This window comes from Gopherus evgoodei, chromosome 6, assembly GCF_007399415.2.
Source record: "Gopherus evgoodei ecotype Sinaloan lineage chromosome 6, rGopEvg1_v1.p, whole genome shotgun sequence".
Taxonomy (NCBI): domain Eukaryota; kingdom Metazoa; phylum Chordata; order Testudines; family Testudinidae; genus Gopherus; species Gopherus evgoodei.
Window position 1 is genome coordinate 1,925,457 of NC_044327.1, and position 21,648 is coordinate 1,947,104.

A 21,648-nucleotide genomic window follows, 5' to 3' on the forward strand; every position below is an offset into this window, starting at 1 on the left:
TCAGGCCTGGTCTACACTGGGGGATGGGGGAGAGATCGTTCTAAGATAAGCAACTTCAGCTACGAGAATAGCGTAGCTGAAGTCGATGTATCTTAGATCAACTTAGAATCACTTCACGTCCTTGCGGCGCGGGATCGATGGCCGCCACTCCCCCATCGACTCCACTTCTGCCTCTCGCTCTGGTGGAGTTCCGGAGTCCATGGCAGAGCGATCGGTGATCAATATATCGTGTCTACACTAGATGCGGTAAATCAGTCCCCGATACATCGATCACTACCCTTATACACTGTGGCATCACCCTCCTTCATTTAAAACTTGTCTTGCTTTCCCCGTTAATCTGGTTAAGAGGATAGGCGTCCACTTAGCCTCTGAATTCTTATGGATCCCACACAGTCTCTCAAAGGTCGACAGGAACTCCTCAGGGCAGTCAGTCTCTGGGTAAATTGGGCAGGCTTTCTCCCACTCCCTGTTGTTGGGAGGGGATGTACTCAGAGATTGAGCCTACTGCTTTTGTGCTGCAGGACTTCGAGATGCAGTGTGTGAGCTTCCATCTGTTTTTGATGTGCTTTTTCCTCGTCTTCTGGTTGCTCTAGGTGTCTCCGATGATCTTCCTCCTTGATTTCAGTGAGAGGCTTTGCATCTTTGGTAGGCTCTCTCCTCGGCCTCGTTAGTTTCTTTCTTCTCCCTGCCTCGGAGTTCCACCATCTGGTGCTCACGTTCTTTCTGGGCTTCCAGGAGCTTCAGCCGAACAGTTCTGCTGCAGCGGTCTCTCTGGCATCTGGCGTGTAAGGGAATGCTCAAACCCTGCTCCTTGGTCAAAGTCTATCAGCAAAGCGCTCAGTTCCTGATCTGAGGCTCTCTTTTTATAGGCTGTTCTCCTATTTCTGTGTAATTTTTCAAGGTCTTTTTGTGAAGACCTTCCTATGACTGTGAGTCACTCATTGTGACTAATCTGTAAAAACTCTCGGTATTACATTACACTTTTGACAGCACTGGGGTCATGATCTATAAACCCAGTTGACCTGTGGCATGTGAATCCTGCTACGACTACACCCATTGTCACGCTGTCTGGAGTGGCTTACGACAGTGAGTGCCTGCCTGAGGGCAGACTGTCAAAAACCGTGCAGACAGCCCAAACTGGTGATGTGTTTTATCATTAGATTTCTCCAAGCCAATAACAAATGTGAACTCCCGGATCACTGTAATAGTCTTACTGTGGAATCAAAGACAGTCCCCTTAGTCTATCTGGCCACTTAGACAAACTGGACTTAGTGATAAATGGTCACTTACACCAAAAATCACTCCACATCCAGGTTGCTTCCAGTCCCAAGAGACCAGTCGCTTACCCTAGATCAAGTGGTAGCCTAGATCTGACAACAAAGACAACCTTTGTAGCCAATCATGTAATAAACTATCTAAAGGTTTATTAACTAGAAAAAAGAAATGAGAGCTGTTTACAGGTTAAAGCAAACAAACACATACACACAAACAAGTTACCATGTAAATCCTAAAAGTGATAGAGTTGTGGTGATCTGTCAATTCAAACTCTGCAGGCAGACCCAGAAGCAGTCCCTGGGAATCTCGGGCTTCAGTTTAGAGTCTCTGGCACTTTAGAGTTCAAACAGTCAAAAAGATGAAAAAATGTCTCTGACGGGTTCCCCCCAAGGGTGCCACCTGGAACTGGGGTACCACTGAGCCTCCTTGACCCACCAGCCTGGGCTCCCTTTACACTGCACTGCTGCGTCCAGCCTGCACTTTCACCAGCACACATACAGATAGGGACACGCCCAGCTGCAGTTACATGCAGACACTGTAGTCAGCTCTGCCTGAGAAGTCTCCAGCTGAGGAACTTCCCAGCTACTCAGGCACACACTCCCCTCTGGAGTGCAAACCCAACATTATACCATTTTGGGCTGCACAGGGAACTGTACAGCATAAGCTCATGAAATTCACCCCCTCAATGTGGAAAAGAATATACAATGGCTTTCTGCCCCAAGTTAGGACTCCCACACACTGGTTTTAGACAAAGCAAAAACAAGTTTATTAACTACAAAAGACAGATTTTAAGTGATTATAAGGGATAGCAAACAGATCAAAGCAGATTACCTAGCAAATAAACAAAACCGTCAACTAAGTTTAATATACTACATAGATTGGGTATGAATAGCAAATTCTCACCCTAAATGATGATGCAAGCAGGCTGCGGATTCTTAAGGGACAAGCTGCACTAGCTCACAGCTTGGAATCCCCAGGTGTTCCATTCACAGGCTAAAAATCCCTCTAGCATGGGTCCAGCACTTCCTCCAGTTCAATCTTTGTTCCTCAGGTGTTTTCAGGAGTCTTTTTGAGCGGGGAGTGAGAGAAGAACCACGATGATGTCACTCCCCTGCCTTAAATAGCTTTTGCATATGGCTGGAACCCTTTGTTTCAAAGCTTGGTTCCTACCCAGTCAGTGGAAAAACACTGGTATCCCAAGATGGCGTCCAGCACCAGGTGACCTAGTGTAGTGTCACAGCAGCCATGAGTCGGAGGCTGTCTGCAGCGTCCTCAGGAAGGCCCAAGGTGGGAAATAAGCTGCTTCTAAGGCCTATTGTTTCCCCCTAATGGCTCTTCAGCCTGAATGGATCCTTCTCAGACAGCCATCTAGACTGAGTGCCTTTTGCCTAGTGGGCATTCCCCAGGTGTAAACACATTTGTAATACAGATATATAGTCAATCTTCCTAACTTCAGATATAAAAATGATACATGCATACAAATAGGGTAATCATATTCAGTAAATCATAACCTTTCCAATGACACCTCACATGACTTATCTTACATAAAATACATTATGCTTATATCTTAACCATATCATAATAATACCACTGTGAAAAATATGGGGTGCAGTGTCACACTGCCCTGTAGCTTTGTTTTATTTCCTTCACTTGGCCTCTAAGCCCACAGGATGAGCTTTCTTGCATGTAGCATTGCCCAGATGAGATAGTGCCATTAACCAGCCCTTTGCATTGTGATGTTCCTTGATGGCACATCTGATTTTGATAATCCGTTTGGATGGGCAGGGGGATGTGTGGTTCCCATGCCTGAGCTTACAAATTCAGAGCAAACATTTTCAAAGTTATAAAGTAAAATTTCCATATTTCCTTATAGCATGGAATACAGACATTGTAAATGAGATTAATGCATGCAGCAATTTACAAGCATTTCATAGAGTCTAAACGCTAAATATATTCTTATGAGACTAATACCTTTTCTGAGCAATAGTAACATTCTGATGAACTGATCTGGGGTTTCCAATTATAAGTGCGTCAATGCTTTGTCTAATGCCTGCAGCCTGGGCAGCAGTGGGTCTGGTCTGCCAGTGTTACACCCCTAATGTGGGAAATGGAGTGACAGCATAAAGGTGAGAACTGAATGAATGGAGCCTGCTGATGGACCCGATAGACTTGAAGCTCCATGGACACTGGGCAAAGAGAGAAAATTGCCTATAATGTAAGAGCAGATTCCAATCCACTTGCTCATACTGAATAGCACCTTGCTCCACAAGCGGTTCTATCAAAGTCACCACTTGTGGCATGCGGTACCATTTGGTGTCAGCGGATCTGAGTGTGGCTCCCTACTCACTAGAATGTGCTAGACCTGCCTGTGTGACTTTGTTACAGAGGAAAAAGTAGTCCAGGAGCTAACATTTACTGATGATGTGAAATTCCATACAGCACCTGCCTTCGTGAAATCTACATGTTCATGTCGGCAAATGGAATATTCAACAGTAGATTGTATCCCAGTTCATGGCAACCACACCTGGCTTTTCCCCTCAGTGATCCAGCAAGGGCATCCACTCCTAGGCTTCTGGCTCCCCAGCCAGTGTCTCTTAGGTGACGAGACACCTGTCTCTCTCCCACCTGACCAAGGTATTTCCAGGCTGCACAGTTCCTTGCCCACACTTAGGGTACATCTTCACTACCGGCCGTACCGGCGGGTAGCAATCGATTTCTCAAGATCGATATATTGTGTCTCATCTAGACACGATATATCGATCCCCAAACACGCTCCTGTCGACTCCGCAACTCCACTGGAGCAAGTGGTGGTAGTGGAGTCAATGGGGATCTGCGGACATTGATCCTGCACCGTGAGGATGGGAGGTAACTCGATCTAAGATACTTCGACTTCAGCTGCGTGTCTTAGATCGATCCCCTCCCCTAGTGTAGACCAGCCCTCAGTCATTGCCAGCAAAACACAGCTTGCCCGAGAAGGCCTGCTGATGTTCTCTTCAGAGACCGATCACAGTGTAGCTGCCCAGTTATAAGAACCAGAGGGCCAGTCTGTTTGCTGAATCAGACAGAAGGCCCTGAGTCAGCTTAAACTCAGGCTATTTATTCACAAGTCCTTTCTCTGCCTGTTTTGTCCCTGGAGAATGCACTCCGAGCTGTCCTCAGGTAACAAGGGATCAGCAGACAAAAGATCCCCCTGCAGGGCAAACCTTGAAAAGCTGAGTCCTTAGGTGGGCATTTGCAATTCCCTTTGCCCCAGTATTGCTGTAATTCTGTCTTCCCGCTAAAGAAATTCCAGAAAAATCCTACAGTATTACATAGGTGTGATGGGATGGATCACAGAAACCCCCTTGGGAGCTGCCACCTGATGTGCCAAGACTACTACTCCCCCTGCTTTCCCTGCCAGCTCAGGACCCCAGCACCCTGTCTTGCTGAGCCAGATGCTCCCATCTGCTCCAACACAGACCTAGGGTCTGAATTACTTGCCCCAAAACTCCAGGTTTACCTGAAAGCAGCTCACAGAAGTGTTCTTGTCTTTAGCACTCAGATGCCCAACTCCCAATGGAGTCTGAACCCAAATAAATCCATTTTACCCTGTATAAAGCTTATGCAGGGTAAACTCATAAATTGTTCGCCCTCTATAACAGTGATAGAGAGATATGCACAGTTGTTTGCTCCCCCAGGTATTAATACGTACTCTGAGTCGATTAATAAGTAAAAAGTGATTTTATTAAATACAGAAAGTAGGATTTAAGTGGTTCCAAGTAGTAACAGACAGAAAAAAGTAAGTCACCAAGCAAAATAAAATAAAATGCGCAAATCTGTGTCTAATCAAACTGAATACAGGTAAGATCCTCACCGGTTCCAGAATGCTCCCTGTTACAGGCTAATCTCCTTTTAGCCTGGGTCCTGCAATCACTCACACCCCTTTGTTCCAGTTTCTTCCAAGTATCCTGGGGGGTGGAGAGGCTCCCTCTTTAGCCAGCTGAAGACAAAACGGAGGGGTCTCCCAGGGGATTAAATAGACTTTCTCTTGTGGGTGGAGACCCCCTCCTCTCTCCTATGCACAGTCCAGCTCCAAGATGGAGTTCTGGAGTCACCTGGGCAAGTCATGTCCATGCATGACTCAGTCTTTACAGGCAGAAGCCATTGTCCACATGGTATCTTGCATGTCTCCAGGAAGACTTCTGATGTGGACTAGAGCATTCCAAGATGCATTTGTCCCCCATGTGCTTCCTGATCGGGTACTTAACCTTGCAAATTCCTTCCTCAAGAAACTGACCAAATGCTTCACAAAACTTACTTAGAAATCAAGCAAGTTTACAGCCAATATTCTTAACCTCAAGTACAAAATGATATATGTGTACAAATAGGGTGAATAGATATAGTAGACCATAACCTTTACAGAGATATGTTACATGGCACAGGCAGCACAAAATATATTCCAGTTACGTCATATTCCCATAAAGCATTATGGGGTACATCGTCACAATAGGCACTTGCATTTTTAATACAATGGCGCTCCTAAAATATGCCCAGGATATTGCCATCTGTCACAGGTGGATCCCTCTCACCATTGAAAAGGTACACCCTTATTTCTCTCTGAATTTATCTAGCTTCAGGTTCAATCTATTGTCATCATACACCTTTCTCTGCTAGATTGAAGAGCCCCTTATTAAATATTTGTTTTCCATTTAGATACTGATGGACTGTAATCAAGTTACTCTTAACCTTCTCTTTTTTAGGCTAAATAGCTGGAGCTCTTTGTGTCTCTCACTAGATAGCATGTCTTCTAATCCTTTAATCGTTCTCATGGCTCTGCTCTGAACCTCTCCCAATTTATCAACATCCTTCTTGAATTGTGAGCACCAGAGTGGACACAGTATTGGAGCAATGGTTGAACCAGTGCCAAATACAGAGGTAAAATAATCTCTATTCTCTTACTTGAGATTCCCCTGTTTATGCATCCCAGGATCACATTATCCCTTTTGCTCAAGGTCCCACTAGGAACTCATGTTCAGCTGGTTATCCACCATGACCCCCAAATCTTTTCCAGAGTCACTGCTTCCCAGGATAGAGTCCCCCATCCTGTAAGTATGACCTGCATTCTTTGTTCCTAGATGTATACATATACATTGACATTTAGCCATATTAAAATGCATATTGTTTGCCTGCACCCAGTTTACCAAGAAATGTAGATCATTGTGAATCAGTAACCTGTCCTCCTCATTATTTACCATTCCCCCAATTTTTGTGACATCTGCTAACTTTATCAGTGATGATTGTATGCTTTCTTAAATCAAGTTCATTGATAAAAATGTAAAACAGTGTAGGGCCAACAACCAATCCCTGCTGGTCCCCATTTGAAGCACACCCACTTGGTAATGATTCCCCATTTACAGTTACATTTTGAGATCTATCTATTAATAAATTTTAATCCATTTAATGCGTAGCCTGTTAATTTTATATTCTGGTTTTTAATCATATAGAAGTCTTTATTACTTCAGTACTATTACCTTTATCAATGCAACTTGTAATTTCATAAAAATAAGATATCAAGTTAGTTTGGTATGATCTGTTTTCCATAAATCCATGTTGATTTCCATTAACTAAATTACCCTCCTTTAATTCTTTATTAATGATGTTCCATATCAGCCACTCCGTTATCTTGCCCAGGATCAATGTCAGGCTGACAGGCCTCTAATTATCCAGGTCATCACATTTACCCTTTTTAAAAATTTGACAGAACATTAGCTTCCGGTCTTCTGGAACTTCCCCAATGCTCCAAGACTCATTGAAAATTAACTTTAATGGTCCAGCAAGCTTGTCAGCCAGCTCTTCTTAAAACATTCTAATTTAAAAATGCCTAACTTAAATGGCTTCTGTTTAACCTCCTCCCAAGATACTGGTGGAATGGAAAGAGCGTTATCACCATTTGATGAGACTATATCATCTGCTTTTCTCCAAACACAGAACAGAAATAGTTATTGAATGCTTCTGCGTTTTCAGTATGATTATTGTTAATTCTACCATTTCCGTATACTAATGGACCAATACCATTGTCAGAATTCTTTCTGTTCCTAGTATATTTAGAAAAACTCCTTATTGCCGTTAACTTTGCTGGCCATAGATTTCTCCTTGTGTCCCTTTGCTTCTTTTATGAATTTTCTACTGTTCCTTTCATATATATAGCTGCCTTGTGCATTAACTTCCCCTCTAATGCAGGTTGGTTTTATGGTCTCTTTCCTCAGTTTTGGCTTTTTGAGCATCTAGGAAGGTATTCTTAAATAGTTACCAATTGTCATTCACATTTTTCTGTTTAAATTCTTCCTCCCACCTGCTTTGGTTCATAATTGTTTTTAGTTTTGTGAAATAGGCCCTATTAAAGCACCAACTATATATATTAGTGATCTGGATTTTATTCTGCTTGCACATTATAAATGTAATCAAGTCACGATCGCTTGTACCTAAGCTACTCCTATAGCTAATTCCTGGTGACTCAGTGTGTAAATCAGGCTTCCATTGGGTTGGCTTACAATGCTTAGTTTACATTTGGAGAGATACATATCTTACTTCCTGTCTGGACAAAACCTGTTTTTCTCTTTGGTTGGAGACTAATTTTAAAACATTTTCAGTATATATACCAAGGCCTTAAATGTAATTTGTATATGCATCTCACAATGATTTGAGGAGCAGTATGATATAAGCTTTTTTAGAGACCTCTACTTGACCTCATTTATGGATAAATTCCACAGAAGTGGTGTTCTAGATGTAGTGAGTTTGTCAGGCCTGTTAGGAGTTGCTGTAATACAACAGTGAACCCTTTGATGGTTGGCATTGGGGAATTTTTAGGGTCACAGTCCACCTGTTGACTGTCCCACCTGCAGTGATGCAATTGGGCTGGATGGAACATGATTACTGCTTTTGTCAGCCTCCTTCCATGGAATTGGCTTCACAATTTCCCCTGCCTGCTGGACTGTCTTCCAGTGGGCTGGATGTTCCCTGCAAACCTGAACCATAATTCCCTTTCTGTTCCTGAGAATACAGCAGATCTACTAGCTGTGTCTCTGACCAGTTCTTGGTGTTTAGCTGCATACTCTGTAGAGAGATTTTACTTGGTGCTTCTCCCTTTTACAGTACTTGCTTTTGTTTTCGCAAAAGTGGTGTGCTAGATGTAGTGAGTTTGTCAGGCCTGTTAGGAATTGCTGTTATACAACAATGAACCCTGTTGTTGGCCTTTAGGCAATTCACACTGTCAGAGATTCTTAAACTGAACCTAGTAAGGTTTGTCAAGAATATGACAGGAAATTGCCACATCTGCCACATTTCTGCTTTGACTTGCCAAGATACTATGTCTAGCATGTTCACTTCTAAAGCGCACAGTGTCGTGATGTCACTTCTCTCCTGTCAGCCCACTCTGACTTCAGAATGGAAAAGGGAATGGCAAGATGAATGGATGCTAGAGGAAAGGCATGGGGAAGGTGAGAGCTATGTCAGGGAAGTCAGGTTAAGGTCAGCACCTTTGGAAGTCAGACAAATGATTAGGAGCACGGAACAGCTTCCATGTGAGGAGAGATTAATAAGATGGGGACTTTTTAGCTTTGGAAAGAGACGACTAAGGGGGGATGTGATCGACCTCTATAAAATCATGACTGGTGTGCAGAAAGCAAATAAGGAAGTGTTATTTACTCCTCCTCCTAACACAAGACCCAGGGGTCACCCAATGAAATTAATAGGCAGCAGGTTTAAACCAAACAAAAAGAAGTATTTCTTCACACAGCACAGTCAACCTGTGGAACCATTTGCCAAAGGATGTTGTGAACACCAAGACTATAACAAGGTTAAAAAAATAACAAGATAAATTCATGGAGGATAGGTCTATCAGTGGCTGTTAGCCAGGATGGACAGAAACGGTGTCCCTATCCTTGGTTTTGCCAGAAGCTGGGAATGGGCAACAGGGAATGGGTCACTTGATAATTACCTGTTCTGTTCATTCCCTCTGAAGCACCTGGCATTGGCCATTGTTGGAAGACAGGATACTGGGCTAGATGGACTTTGGGTATGACCCAGTATGCCCGTTCTTATGCTACTTTAGGCGTATGGACGTAGGAGCCAAACTTTAACACTCTGTTTTGAACATATTGGGCCATTACAAATGAATTCTCAACAGTATTTATGAGTTGCCATTATACTTTACCTAGTAAATTTCCTGTTGCAATTCTAATTCCAGGGTTAGGAGATCTTCCCTGGAAGAGATGGAAAAGAGACCTGAAAGTGGAGAGATTCCAGGCAAGCCAGTTGAGTCAAATTCAGATGATAACAGCGGTAATACAGGCTCAGCGAAAGAGGGAGCTGTGTCGTCGCCTCATAGGAACTTGGGAAATGCACAGCTCAATCCCAGCAGAGAAGAACCCAGGAAAAAACTCTGTGGCTATTTAAATAAACTTGGGGTCAAGGGGCCAATCAAGGCCTGGAAGTCTCGTTGGTTCTTTTATGATGAAAATAAATGTCACTTGCTGTACTGCAGGACAGCTCAAGATGTTAACCCTTTGGGGAGCATTGATCTCTCCAGCGCTGGTTTTGATTGCAAGGTGGAAGCAGATGAAGGGGTTTTTGAAATCAGAACTCCAAGCAGAGTGTTTATCCTTAAGGTGAGCACAATGTCTTCTAGGCAACTGCTGCTGCTGGCTATTGTGAAATGTAGGAGCTAGTATTGCAGCTGTCAGTATGAATGGGCCAGCATTAAAATGGTCCAGGTAAAAGTTCAATCGCAAGGTTTAAGCACTACCATGACAGCATGCAGGCCTTCACCTTTTGGGCCTGATTCTCTCACTGATTAATGCTGTTGTAAAACCAGGATAACTCCACTGGCTTCAATGGGAGCAGAATCAGACATGGAGTTTAAAAGGCAAGTTAAGTCAGGAGCAGTTGAGCTCCAGGATGTAACCGTTCTGATACAATGCTGAGCTTTCCTGGCTTGGGGACGGGTGCTGGGTGAACTTGGAAGCTCACTGGGGTGATTTGGGTGGGAGAGAGGCATGTGGTTACTAATTAAAAGCCCTATTCAGTCCCGTTAAAGTCAGTAGCACTGGCTGGGGTTTATGTCTGCCTGAATTTTGCCCAAAGTGCCTAGAACTTCCCCTGTAAAACATATACATTTACCTCTAGTTACAGTCAGATGCAGCGGTCGCAAGCCTCTCTTTCCCCACCTAGATTTAGTAAAGGATTCCTTGGTGCTTGGGGACTTGAGGACACCAAGCCTGACCTGACTCACATGCAGAGCCCCGTGGTCAAATCCCAATCTCTGTGGGACTCCTCTGGCAAAGAGCAAAGGATCACTAGCAACGAGAGCTACTGAGGATGGAGCCTTTGCAAACTAGCTCCTACAGCTTTCGACTCCCTCTGTATCACTCTCTGCCCAATGCAGCAGGGCCAGAAATCTCCAGCTGTGACAGGCTTTTCCTTTAGAACAAGGAGACCAGCCGTCTAATGTAGTAGGCAATTGGCAGTATGCTGGGAGACGAGGGTTTGGGATTTACCCCATGCCTCTTGAATCAGGGTTACAACTGGGAGCAGGTGTCTCCTGCCTGGCCAACGTCAGCTGGATTGGAGCAGGGAGGTGGTGATCAGCTCTTCAGGGACCTCACAGCGGACTGCAACTGGCTCTTCAGAGAGCCACGTCAAACTGTTTTTTGTAATGTTAGGCAGTCAGCAGAGAGGCCATGATGTACTGGCTGCAGCAACTGCAGATGAAGCGTTGGGCGTTTTGCAATACCCAGACTGGGCTTCCTGTGGACAGCGTCACCATGGCAGCTCTGCCTGCAAATGAAACCAGTAGGTATTAAAGAGTTAACTATTTCCCCCTTATCTGATCTGTGTACAGAGATTTTGGGCCAAAATTTTCAAACAAGGCATCTAAACAAGTGCCAGGTCTCAGAGGTGCTGAGCTCCTGGAGCTCCCACTGACTTCAAGGTGGTACTGAAGTGCCAACATGGAGGGCCCCAAGCTTGAAACGTTTGGCCTTTGTCATGAGAGCAATGCTAGCTCATCTGCAGTAAAGGGACTGACTTTCATACACAGCCAGGGCTCTGTGTCTAGCTGGGGCTGTCTGGGGGCAGCCGGGTTGGTGGGGTCAAAGGCATTCAGAGTTATGTCTACAGTTGCTCTTGTTTTTTCCCTGGAGTGAACCCCGTACGGTTCTTAGGAACTCCTGAGGGGGCTCCAGGGCCTGCAGCGAAGGGCCTACCTTTTGTTCCATTTGCAATCTGTGTCAGTACATGATCACACAGTTACACCCATGTGACTGGTGCAGGGTGCTGCTCGGGGCTAGTCTGATGCTTAGCTGTCCCCAGGTGCAGACTTTCCTGCTTTAAAAAAAAAAAAGGTAACATTTGGCAGCAAATGCTGTAGCTCTGTTTAAAAGAGGCATAGATGTGTGCTGGTCTCTCTTTTACTTGACAGCTATTACTGTCTTTTCCAGTAACCCAGGCTCTGTGGCATCAGTTTCATTATGAGTATAAATACATACAAACCGTCTGCGGGGGAAAATGATGCCAGCACAGTTCTGTTTTTCCCTTGTTTGGCTTCTGTGTGGACCTTACTCAGGGTTACTGCATTGTACACTTTAAAATGTAAACAGTTAAAGTCAATTTAGGTTACCTTGGCAGTGGATGAATATAAAGATTTTTGCATCTTCAGGCCTCTGGGCTCTTATCTGTGTAGCAAACTACAATTGTTGGATGGAGTGTTGTAGCCCAGGCTATTAGAGAGACAAGGTGGGTGAGGCAATATCTTTACTAGGCCAGCTTCTGCTGGTGAGAGAGACAAGCTTTCGAGCCAAAGGGAGTTGCTCTTCAGGTCTGGGAAAGGTGCTACGAGTGTCACAGCTAAATATGAGATCAAACAGATAGATTATGTGCTACTTACTTATGCTAAACCAGTGGTGGATTAGCCACTGGGCCAATGGGGCCTCTGCCCAGGGGCCCTGGCCAATTGGGGGCCCCGAGGAAAAATGGGCACCCCATACCCTGACCGACTTCTCCCATCCCCCAGCTCTCCAGCCAGGGAGCGAGGTCAGGGCGCGGTGGCCTCATGCGGGGGGGACGGCAGGCAGAAGAGGTGGGAAAGGGGCCCTACTTGCTCTGGCCAGGGCCCCACAAACCCCTAATCCATCTCTGTGCTAAACTGTCTGTTCAATCTCATATTTAGCTGTGACACTGGTAATACCTTGCCCAGACCTGAAGAAGAGCTCTGTGTAGCTCGAAAGCGGGTCTCTCGCATACCTCACCTACCTTGTCTCACTAGAAAACTACATGGAAGGTTGGATGGCTTCCTCTGGTCTGCCTTGAACAGATACACAGACTGAGCTGAAAGAATATGACAAAGCTTAATGCCTAATGTAAAGAGGTAGGGTTTAATCAAAGGTTTGGGAGCTCATCTAATTTCTCTCCTGGTTTTCTAGTGCACACTGAAGGCGAGGGGTTCTTGCCCCCTGTGAAAACCCCTACAGATGTGGTAGGTTTAAAGGCAGCCTCTCTACCCGCTCCCCAGCTGTCTGCTGCCCTCCAGAACATCTCCCTCAAACACCCTTGGACTGAAATACAGTAAGTGGCGGTGGAGGTGTGGCTGGTGCGTTGGGCTGCTGCCTTGTGGCGTTCTTGAGCATTACTATAGCACAAGACAAGAAATGTGTCGTGCGGGTAAGCCCTTCATGCAGACGTGGGAATTCAAGCGCAATAGAGTGAATACCACACAGGAGGAAATGCAAGCTCTCTGCAGTGTTTCCTTGTCCACTCTCTGGCTCTCTGACCAGTAAATCTCAGCAGCAGATCTACAGCCTGGATTTTTTTAAATGCCGGTGTCCATACACCGTTTGCACGAGCACTTTTGGTGATGTGCACAATCTCATAAGTGCGCAGTAGAGCGTGAGCCACAGCCCACTGAAGTCAATGGGACTCTTGCTGCTGATTCCAGTGGGTGTTGATCAGGTGCATTGGGCATGCACAGAAGTAGTCATGTGGTGTTGGCCCAAAGCAGCTGACCTTGCAAGGCGCTGAGCGCTCTAGAACCGATTCAGCAAGTGCTTAACTCCCAGCGTGTGAGCAGTTCCGTTGCCGTCAGTGGCACTGCTCAGTGCTTAAAGTTAAGCTTATGCTGAAGTGGATCAGGGACAGAGTGCTCAGCCCTTTGCAGGATCAGGCCCCACATGCACATGGACTTCCAGCCTCTCCAAGGGCCTGATGCAGCTCCCATCAAAGTCATTGGAAAGCTCTCACTGACTAAGGTGGGAGCCGGATCAGGCCCTGACCTCTCGAGTTCTGATCCAGCAGAGTGCCTAAGCCTGTGCGTGCCCAAATTTTGGCTGTATGTAAGTGCTTTGGAGATTGGAGCCCTAGCATTCACCGTTGGCACAAGCACCAGATCATGGAAACTAGAGCCTCTAATACTAGTCAGGGGAAAAGCTACTAATGTCGACAGCTAACTCTGTTGACAGTCCTGGTGGCTAACACTGCCAGCCAGCCCACTGGGACCACACGCTGTGTTTTCCTAGGAGGAAAATGCCACAAATTCAGGCTCCGTGGGGACTGGAGAACATCTCGGGTGGGGTAGGACAGGCTGAATTGTTTCCCACAGCATGGTAGTTTAGCTAGGGCTCTTATCTGTGGGTCAGGTGGGCAGCAGAAACAGACACTCAGTTAGGAGCCTGAGGATATAAGCGTGTCCTTGCATCCCCTATCTTCAGATCCAGCCTCTGCGGCGTGGTTTGTTTCTCTCCTCTCAGTATTTCCAAAGCACCTATCTCTGTCATAGCCAGGTACCGGTTTTGTTAGGAGTCTAGTTTGGCTATGTCCAGCGGACCCTGTAGATTGTACTTACTGTAACCAAGACAAATTGACGCAAATAAGGGAACGCGCAAGTGCGATGCAAGAGAGACAAAGAAAGAAAGAGCTGGCTTTGCCTACTCTGTATGCTGTACCAGTCTCTTCTGCCACCATCACTAGCACAACGTTCACCTACAGGAAGGACTTTGGGCCAGATTCTCAGCTGTGGTGAATGGTCAGAGCTTATGGGGCGCTCTGCTTAATTCCACCAGCTGGGATCTGGCCCCACTGACACCAGTGGAGGTATGGCTGATTGACACCAGCTGGGATCTGGCCCCACTGACACCAGTGGAGCTATGGCTGATTGACACCAGCTGGGATCTGGCCTGTTTTTTATCTGTTTTTTAGTGATCAGTGATGAGTAGGGCCCTACCAAATTCAGGGTCATGAAAAATGCGTCACGAACTGGGACATCCGATCTCCCACCATGAAATCTGGTCTTTTGTGTGCTTTTACCCTGTATTGTACAGATTTCACAGAGGAGACCAGCGTTTCTCAAATTGAGGTCCTGACCGAAAAGGGAGTTGCAGGGGGGGTCACAAGGTTATTTTAGGGTGGCCACGGTATTGCCACCCTTACTTCTGTGATGCTGACTTCAGAGCTGGGCGTCCAGAGAGCGGCAGCTGTTGGCCAGGCACCAGCTCTGCAGGCTGCAGTGCAGAAGTCAGGGTGGCAATGCCAGACCAGGCCATCCTTCCTTCTGCACTGCAGCTGGCAGCGACTCTGCCTTCAGCGCTGGGCTCCCGGCCGGCAGCCACTGCTCTCCAGCTCCTCAGAAGTAAAGGTAGCAGTCCCACAGCCCCCTACACAATAACCTTGCAAACCCTCAACAACTCCTTTTTGGGTCTGGACCCAACACTGTGACAATTCACATTTAAATAGCTGAAATCAAGAAACTTACAACGTTTAAAATCCTATGACCATGAAATTGACCAAAATGGACCAATGATCACTGACAGGAGATGGCTCACTCAGTGATTACCTGTTCTGTTTATTCCCTCTGGGGCACCTGGCATTGGTTACATTCAGAAGACAGGATACTGAGCTAGATGGATCTTTGGTCTGACCCAGTATGGCCGTTCTTATGATGGATGTTTTTCTGGATTTTCTTATGCCAAGCGATGGTACCTCCCAATGACCCCTCTCGCAACTCCTCCCCTCTGCCTTACTTTTTCCTTCCTGCATAACAAAGTGAGGAGCAGCACTCCTGCGTGGCGATTCAGGGGAGCCAGTGATCAGGCTGGCCTCAGTGACCACGGCGCTCCTGGCTCTTGGGCTCCCTGGGTTTCTTTGTCTTTTCAGAAATACAATCTACAATATCTGTGGCACCAGGCAGCTCCCGGGGAATGGCAGAAGCATCTCGGATGTTGAGGGATTCCCGGAGCACCCTGGGACTCCAGCAGAAGAACAAGAGGTGGAAGGGGAGGCAGAATGTCCAGGTACTTTCTCCTCACTGCCCTTTGTGGCCTGTATCCCAGTCTGGTATCTTGAAATCACTGTGCAGCAGCCCTACCGCCTGTTGAAGGAGACGGGGGTTTCTCTGAGCTTGGCTACACTGGCAGATGTAGAGCACTGTGAGTTAAACCCGCCTTCAGAGAGCGCGGTAGGGAAAGCGCTGCAGTCTGTCCACACTGACAGCTTCAAGCATGCTGGCGTGGCCACATTTGCAGCACTTGCAGTGGCATTGGGAGCAGTGCATTATGGGCAGCTATCCCAGCATGCAAGTGACTGCAGTGTGCTTTTCAGATGAGTGGGAGTGGAGTGAAATGTGACAGGGAGTATGTTGTGTGTATGTAGGGGGAGAGAGAGTGGGTTTTTGGGGTGCTGGGAGTGTCAGCATGCTGTCTTGTAAGTTCAGAACACCACCCCCACACACACACCTCTCTCTTACTCACTCAAAGCAAACAGTAAATGTTTGCTTTTTCTTGGAGCTGATAAGCACCCAGCTTCTCCGAAACAGAGCTTTGAAAGGGCATTTCCACATTCCTGCAGCCAATTTCACAACAATGACAAAACTGGCCACTTGACTTAAGGGGATTATGTGATGTTCCCGGAGACTGATCAGAGCACAGTAATGCAACATCTCGTTCACACTGGCGTCATGGTGCTCCAGCGAGGGTGCAGCAAACGCTATTCTACTCGCCCAGGTGGAGAACCAGCAGCACTATAGTCGCGGAGTCAGAGCACTCTACGTGCCTTGCCAGCGTGGATGGGGATTGAGCTAGGGCGCCCGGGGCTGCTTTATTGCGCTGTAACTCACAAGTGTAGCCAAGGCCTTAGGGAGGGTTGCGATGTCCTCTGGGGACATTGAACCCTAGTGCTCTGCTCTCCAGGGCTCCGGAGCAGCTCCCTCTCATTGCTATGGAACATCGCAGGGCTGCTTCCCCAGCTGGCACTGATTGGCGTAGCTTCCTTGAAACCACTCTGCAGAAGCTGGGGACCTGGCCCTGTTTTCGTTTTGGTGCCTGCAGCAGTGGGGTACCTTGACAGCGCGCATGGGCTTTGACAGCACTTTCCCAATGGCTGAAGTTTAGAGCAGCCACTCCTGCCTCTTTGCTCTCTGTTCTGAGCAGCAAATCCTCCCACCAGAGCGGTCAGGCTTCACTTGGCAGCCAGTCTTCCCCCCAAATGGCCATTACTGGTGCTCCTCAAGTGGCGCAACTCAGCATAGCCCCATTGACTCCAGCGGAGCTCCGGCCGATGGAGCTCGGCTGGGGCCGAGCCCTGTGTATCTACATTAGATACAGCACTTCAGCTGGCACTGTGTGTCCGTCATTCTCCAACTGCTCATTCAGTTTGGGGCTGGTTTCCCACAGGAGAAGTGACTCCCCTCCTCTCACTTGTCTCCCTCAGGCAGGGAGCAGGCCCGAGAGGAGACATGGGCTGGGCCCAGGTCACACTGGCCTAGGAAAGCGAAGTGGCTGACCAGCAGTTTCCCTGCCTTCACTGAAGGGTTGGCACGTGAGAGAAGCTCCCCTGACAATTTGGCTGTTCTGCAGCAGCAGGTCCTCACGCTGACAGAGGAAGTCAAGTCTCAGAAGGTAAGGTTGCTCTGCAGACCGTTGCTCAGAGCCCAGCAAAGCCAATGGGGTGGTTCTAAAGACCACAGAGAGCTTTGGATCAAGCCTCTAGGTGCTAGCATGAGCACAACTTGGCGTACCATTTGCTAGTGTGTTGTGCTTGATTCTCCAGTGATGTTCTTTGGAGCTGTTCTCAATTGGGGCAGGAGAGGGGTCACTGAGCTTATGCCAGCGTGACTCGGGGCAGGGGCGGGGCGGTCAGTGGGCTCACACCGGTGTGACTCGGGGCAGGGGGGTCAGTGGGCTCACACCGGTGTGACTAGGGGCAGGGGGGTCAGTGGGCTCACACTGGTGTGATTCGGTGCAGGGGGGTCAGTGGGCTCACACCGGTGTGACTCGGGGCAGGGGGGTCAGTGGGCTCACACCGGTGTGACTAGGGGCAGGGGGGTCAGTGGGCTCACACCGGTGTGACTAGGGGCAGGGCGGTCAGTGGGCTCACACTGGTGTGATTCGGTGCAGGGGGGTCAGTGGGCTCACACCGGTGTGACTCGGGGCAGGGGGGTCAGTGGGCTCACACCGGTGTGACTAGGGGCGGGGCGGTCAGTGGGCTCACCCTGGTGTGATTCGGTGCAGGGGGGTCAGTGGGCTCACACCGGTGTGACTCAGGGCGGGGCGGTCAGTGGGCTCACACTGGTGTGATTCGGTGCAGGGGGGTCAGTGGGCTCACACCGGTGTGACTCGGGGCAGGGGCGGGGCGGTCAGTGGGCTCACACCGGTGTGACTCAGGGCAGGGGGGTCAGTGGGCTCACACCGGTGTGACTAGGGGCAGGGGGGTCAGTGGGCTCACACTGGTGTGATTCGGTGCAGGGGGGTCAGTGGGCTCACACCGGTGTGACTCGGGGCAGGGGGGTCAGTGGGCTCACACCGGTGTGACTAGGGGCAGGGGGGTCAGTGGGCTCCCACCGGTGTGACTCGGGGCAGGGGGGTCAGTGGGCTCACACCGGTGTGACTCGGGGCAGGGGGGTCAGTGGGCTCACACTGGTGTGATTCGGTGCAGGGGGGTCAGTGGGCTCACACCGGTGTGACTAGGGGCAGGGCGGTCAGTGGGCTCACACCGGTGTGACTAGGGGCAGGGCGGTCAGTGGGCTCACACCGGTGTGACTAGGGGCAGGGGGTCAGTGGGCTCACACCAGTGTGACTCGGGGCAGGGGGGTCAGTGGGCTCACAACGGTGTGACTAGGGGCAGGGCGGTCAGTGGGCTCACACTGGTGTGACTCGGTGCAGGGCGGTCAGTGGGCTCACACCGGTGTGACTAGGGGCGGGGCGGTCAGTGGGCTCACACTGGTGTGACTCGGGGCAGGGGGGTCAGTGGGCTCACACCGGTGTGACTAGGGGCAGGGGGGTCAGTGGGCTCACACCGGTGTGACTAGGGGCAGGGGGGTCAGTGGGCTCACACTGGTGTGATTCGGTGCAGGGGGGTCAGTGGGCTCACACCGGTGTGACTCGGGGCAGGGGCGGGGCGGTCAGTGGGCTCACACCCGTGTGACTAGGAGCGGGGGGGTCAGTGGGCTCACAACGGTTTGACCCCGCTCAGGTCGGGGGGGGGGTCACTGGGCTCGCACCTTTGTCAGTAGGAGAGGAAGCAGGCCCATGATGAGCAGTTGGTTCCATCCTTAGTTTACTTCCTGCAGGCGATGGCCTTCTCCCAGACCGTGCAAGTTTCCTCTGTGGCCATGAGTCCAAGCCTGCTCCAGGGAGGGGAGGTGACCGGGAAAGTGTTGTCAGGACAAGGGGATTCCTGGAGCCAGCACGCACCGCCCCTGCCCTGGGTCTCTGCATCCAATCAGCCCTCAGGAAGGTGCTTGTGGACAGCCCGGGGCCAGGTGAGATGCACAGCATCCCCTTGCAAACAGCACAGCACCTCTGGGTGGCACAGGCTATGGAGCATGGAGACCCCTCCGTGCTGGGTGCTCCCAGGGCAGGCTGGCAGCACAGCTCTGCTGTTGTAGTTGTTCTCTGACTCTGGCTAGTGCCCACATCTCAGCAAAAGGCAGCTCTGGGGTGTCCTGCCCAGGGGATGTCTCCCCCAGATCCCCTTAGATAGTGCCCTGTCCATAACTAGAACCCCCAGGTCTGCTGCGCCCTCATTCAGAGGCGGTGCTGTATTGCCTGTGGTTCGTGTGCTGTGACCATCACTCCATGTCCCCGCAGGAGCTGGTTAAGCTTCTTCACAAGGCTCTGGAGGCTGCACAGCAGGAGAAGAGAGCATCCAGCACGTACCTGACAGCTGCAGAAGACAGAGACCGGCTGGAGCTGGTGCGGCACAAAGTGAGGCAAATTGTGGAGCTCAGCAATCGGGTGGAAGCCCTGGAGAGCGACAGGAGGGAGCTGGAGCAGAGTCTGGCTCTGAGGGACAGCCGTGTGGAGGAGCTGCAGAAGCACGTGCAGCTCCTGATGGACAAGAACCAGGCCAAGCAGCAAGTCATCCTGAAGCTCACGGAGCAGATTGCCCTGGATCTCTCTGAGCCAGTGCAAGAGGCTGATGCTGTTGCCGCGGATACCTTGTACAAGCAGCAGGAGGAGATTGAGCATTTGAAGGTCTGTGAGGCAGGCACAGCCAAATCAGCAGCTGGAGGGCTTGTTAGTGTATGGTACAGCAGGAGCCTGGGACTGGTTTGTGCCGCTCCTTTGCTGTCCAAAGTGCAGGCACTTGGCGAGGGCTGGGCTGATATCAGTCCTGTGCTTTGAAGGGTTTGACTGGGGAAGTGGTAGCCTAGAGCTTGTTTTGCCTGACTCAGCTGAATCATCCACCATTCAACCCTTAGCTCCTCCTCTGTTGCTGTCTTCACTCAGTCTGTCCAGATGTGTCCTCTGTGTAAACCACATTTTCCCTCAGACAGCCTGGCCCAACATGCAGTTCCCAGCCTCCTCTGTGCAGTTAGAATGGACACTTGTGTCTCTCAACAGAGAAGCGCTGCAGGCACAGTGGGGTTTTGTTGTCTGCAGTGAGGTGGGGTTTGTTGGTGCCTGGAATGCCTCAGGCCTGGCTTTTAAAAATGAACCAAACCCAAATCTCTCTGCCTGTCTCCTTGCAGCATCTCCCAAGCATTATGCACTATTACAGGGCAGAGGTAAGGTGGTTTGGGTGCCCTACCTGTGTATTCCAGACCTGAACGTGTCTGAATTTCTTTTAAGTTGAGCCTTAATGTCTAAATTTCCTGTGTCTCTGATGTTGTTTGGGAGAATTATGCCTTCCCTGTAATGTATTTTACCTTAAATTATGGAGTCATCTTCTCATTCCTTAGTTTTTCTGTGAGGATTTAAAACAGAGAAGAGCAAAAGCCTGCCTGCTGTCTGCCAGCTGGCATCCTGGTGTGAGCACCTGCTCTGCTTTCTGGCAGGATGACCTAGATGCCTACAGAACTCAGAACCGGTTCCTCAACTCAGAGATCCACCAGGTCACGAAGCTCTGGAGAAGCGTTGCCGAGAAGGAGAAATTCCTGCTGATGAAGGTGAGCTGAGCTGTGGAGAGAGATGGTAGCTGTTCATTTAGCCATTGTGAAGTGAGCACCAATGCAGAAGTTTCCCTTTCTACCCAGCCCCAATCCCAGATGCACAGTAAGCCAACAAGGGTCTTGTTCCCAGTAGACTCCCATCCACCCCTTCACTCTGTATTTTGGTGACCCCGACGTGGGATCTCTGATCATCTTCCCTCAAGGGTTTCCCAAATGATATACAGGCAAACCCTAATTTTTGTTCGGGTCTCAAGGGATGATGAAGCATTAGTAGAGTTGGGGTCTGCAAAATCAAATTTCTGCTTCTCTACGAATTTCAGCTCCAGGCCAGACACAAACTTAGAGCCACGTGAGGCTCCGGGGTTTACATAGGAACAGGCTCATCCGGTTCAGTAACCTGTCGCCGACAAGGGCCAGTGCCAGAAGGATGCAGCACTGAAGCTAAGATGCCCACAGGGCAAGTTTCCTTCAGCCCCGAGGAGTCAGAGGTCGGCTGACACTCAACGCTTGTAGTTTGTCCCTTCTGAAGCACTTGTTTGCATTTTAATCTCTGCTATCATAACTCCGGATACTCAGCCACAGAAACATTCAGTCCTTTTTTGTGTGCTGCTCAGCTCTTGGTCTCAACACCTCATGTGGCAGTGAGTTCTGCAGACTAATGGTGTGCTGTATGAAAAAGTGTTTCCCTCTCTGTTTTGTCAGAATTTGGCACCATTTGATTTGACTGAGTTTCTCCATGTTATTGTATTGTGGGATGGAGCGGGCACTGCCCTTGGTCCTATCTTTGCTGTTCCATTCATGATTGTACTCTTGTCATGCTCCCTCCTATTCATCTCCTCTTTACAGTAAACAGTCCCAGTTAGTCTGTTAATCTGTCTTCAGAGCCCTTCGTTCTCCTCCTCCCCCACTATGGTCCCCTCTAGTTCTGCAGTGACTCTGCTGAAGTGGGGTGCAGTCTTTCC

General features: G+C 49.0%; 1 protein-coding gene across 6 annotated transcripts in view; it reads left to right on the forward strand.

Annotated features, from left to right (window-relative positions):
- TBC1D2 (TBC1 domain family member 2) overlaps positions 1-21,648 on the forward strand; it is a 42,983-nt gene that overhangs the window by 7,570 nt on the left and 13,765 nt on the right. Inside the window, exons 2-9 of one of the 6 annotated variants that reach the window (XM_030566973.1) lie at positions 6,015-6,189; positions 9,500-9,920; positions 10,974-11,103; positions 12,732-12,873; positions 15,454-15,590; positions 17,005-17,192; positions 19,383-19,769; positions 20,573-20,683. In XM_030566973.1, coding sequence (XP_030422833.1) covers positions 9,525-9,920; positions 10,974-11,103; positions 12,732-12,873; positions 15,454-15,590; positions 17,005-17,192; positions 19,383-19,769; positions 20,573-20,683 — 1,491 coding nt within the window. In that variant the 5' untranslated portion in view covers positions 6,015-6,189; positions 9,500-9,524. Of the gene's footprint in view, positions 1-6,014; positions 6,190-8,571; positions 8,751-9,499; positions 9,921-10,973; positions 11,104-12,731; positions 12,874-15,453; positions 15,591-17,004; positions 17,193-19,382; positions 19,770-20,572; positions 20,684-21,648 lie in introns of those variants that run through there. The other 5 variants (XM_030566975.1, XM_030566974.1, XM_030566976.1 and 2 more) reach the window with 5 other exon arrangements.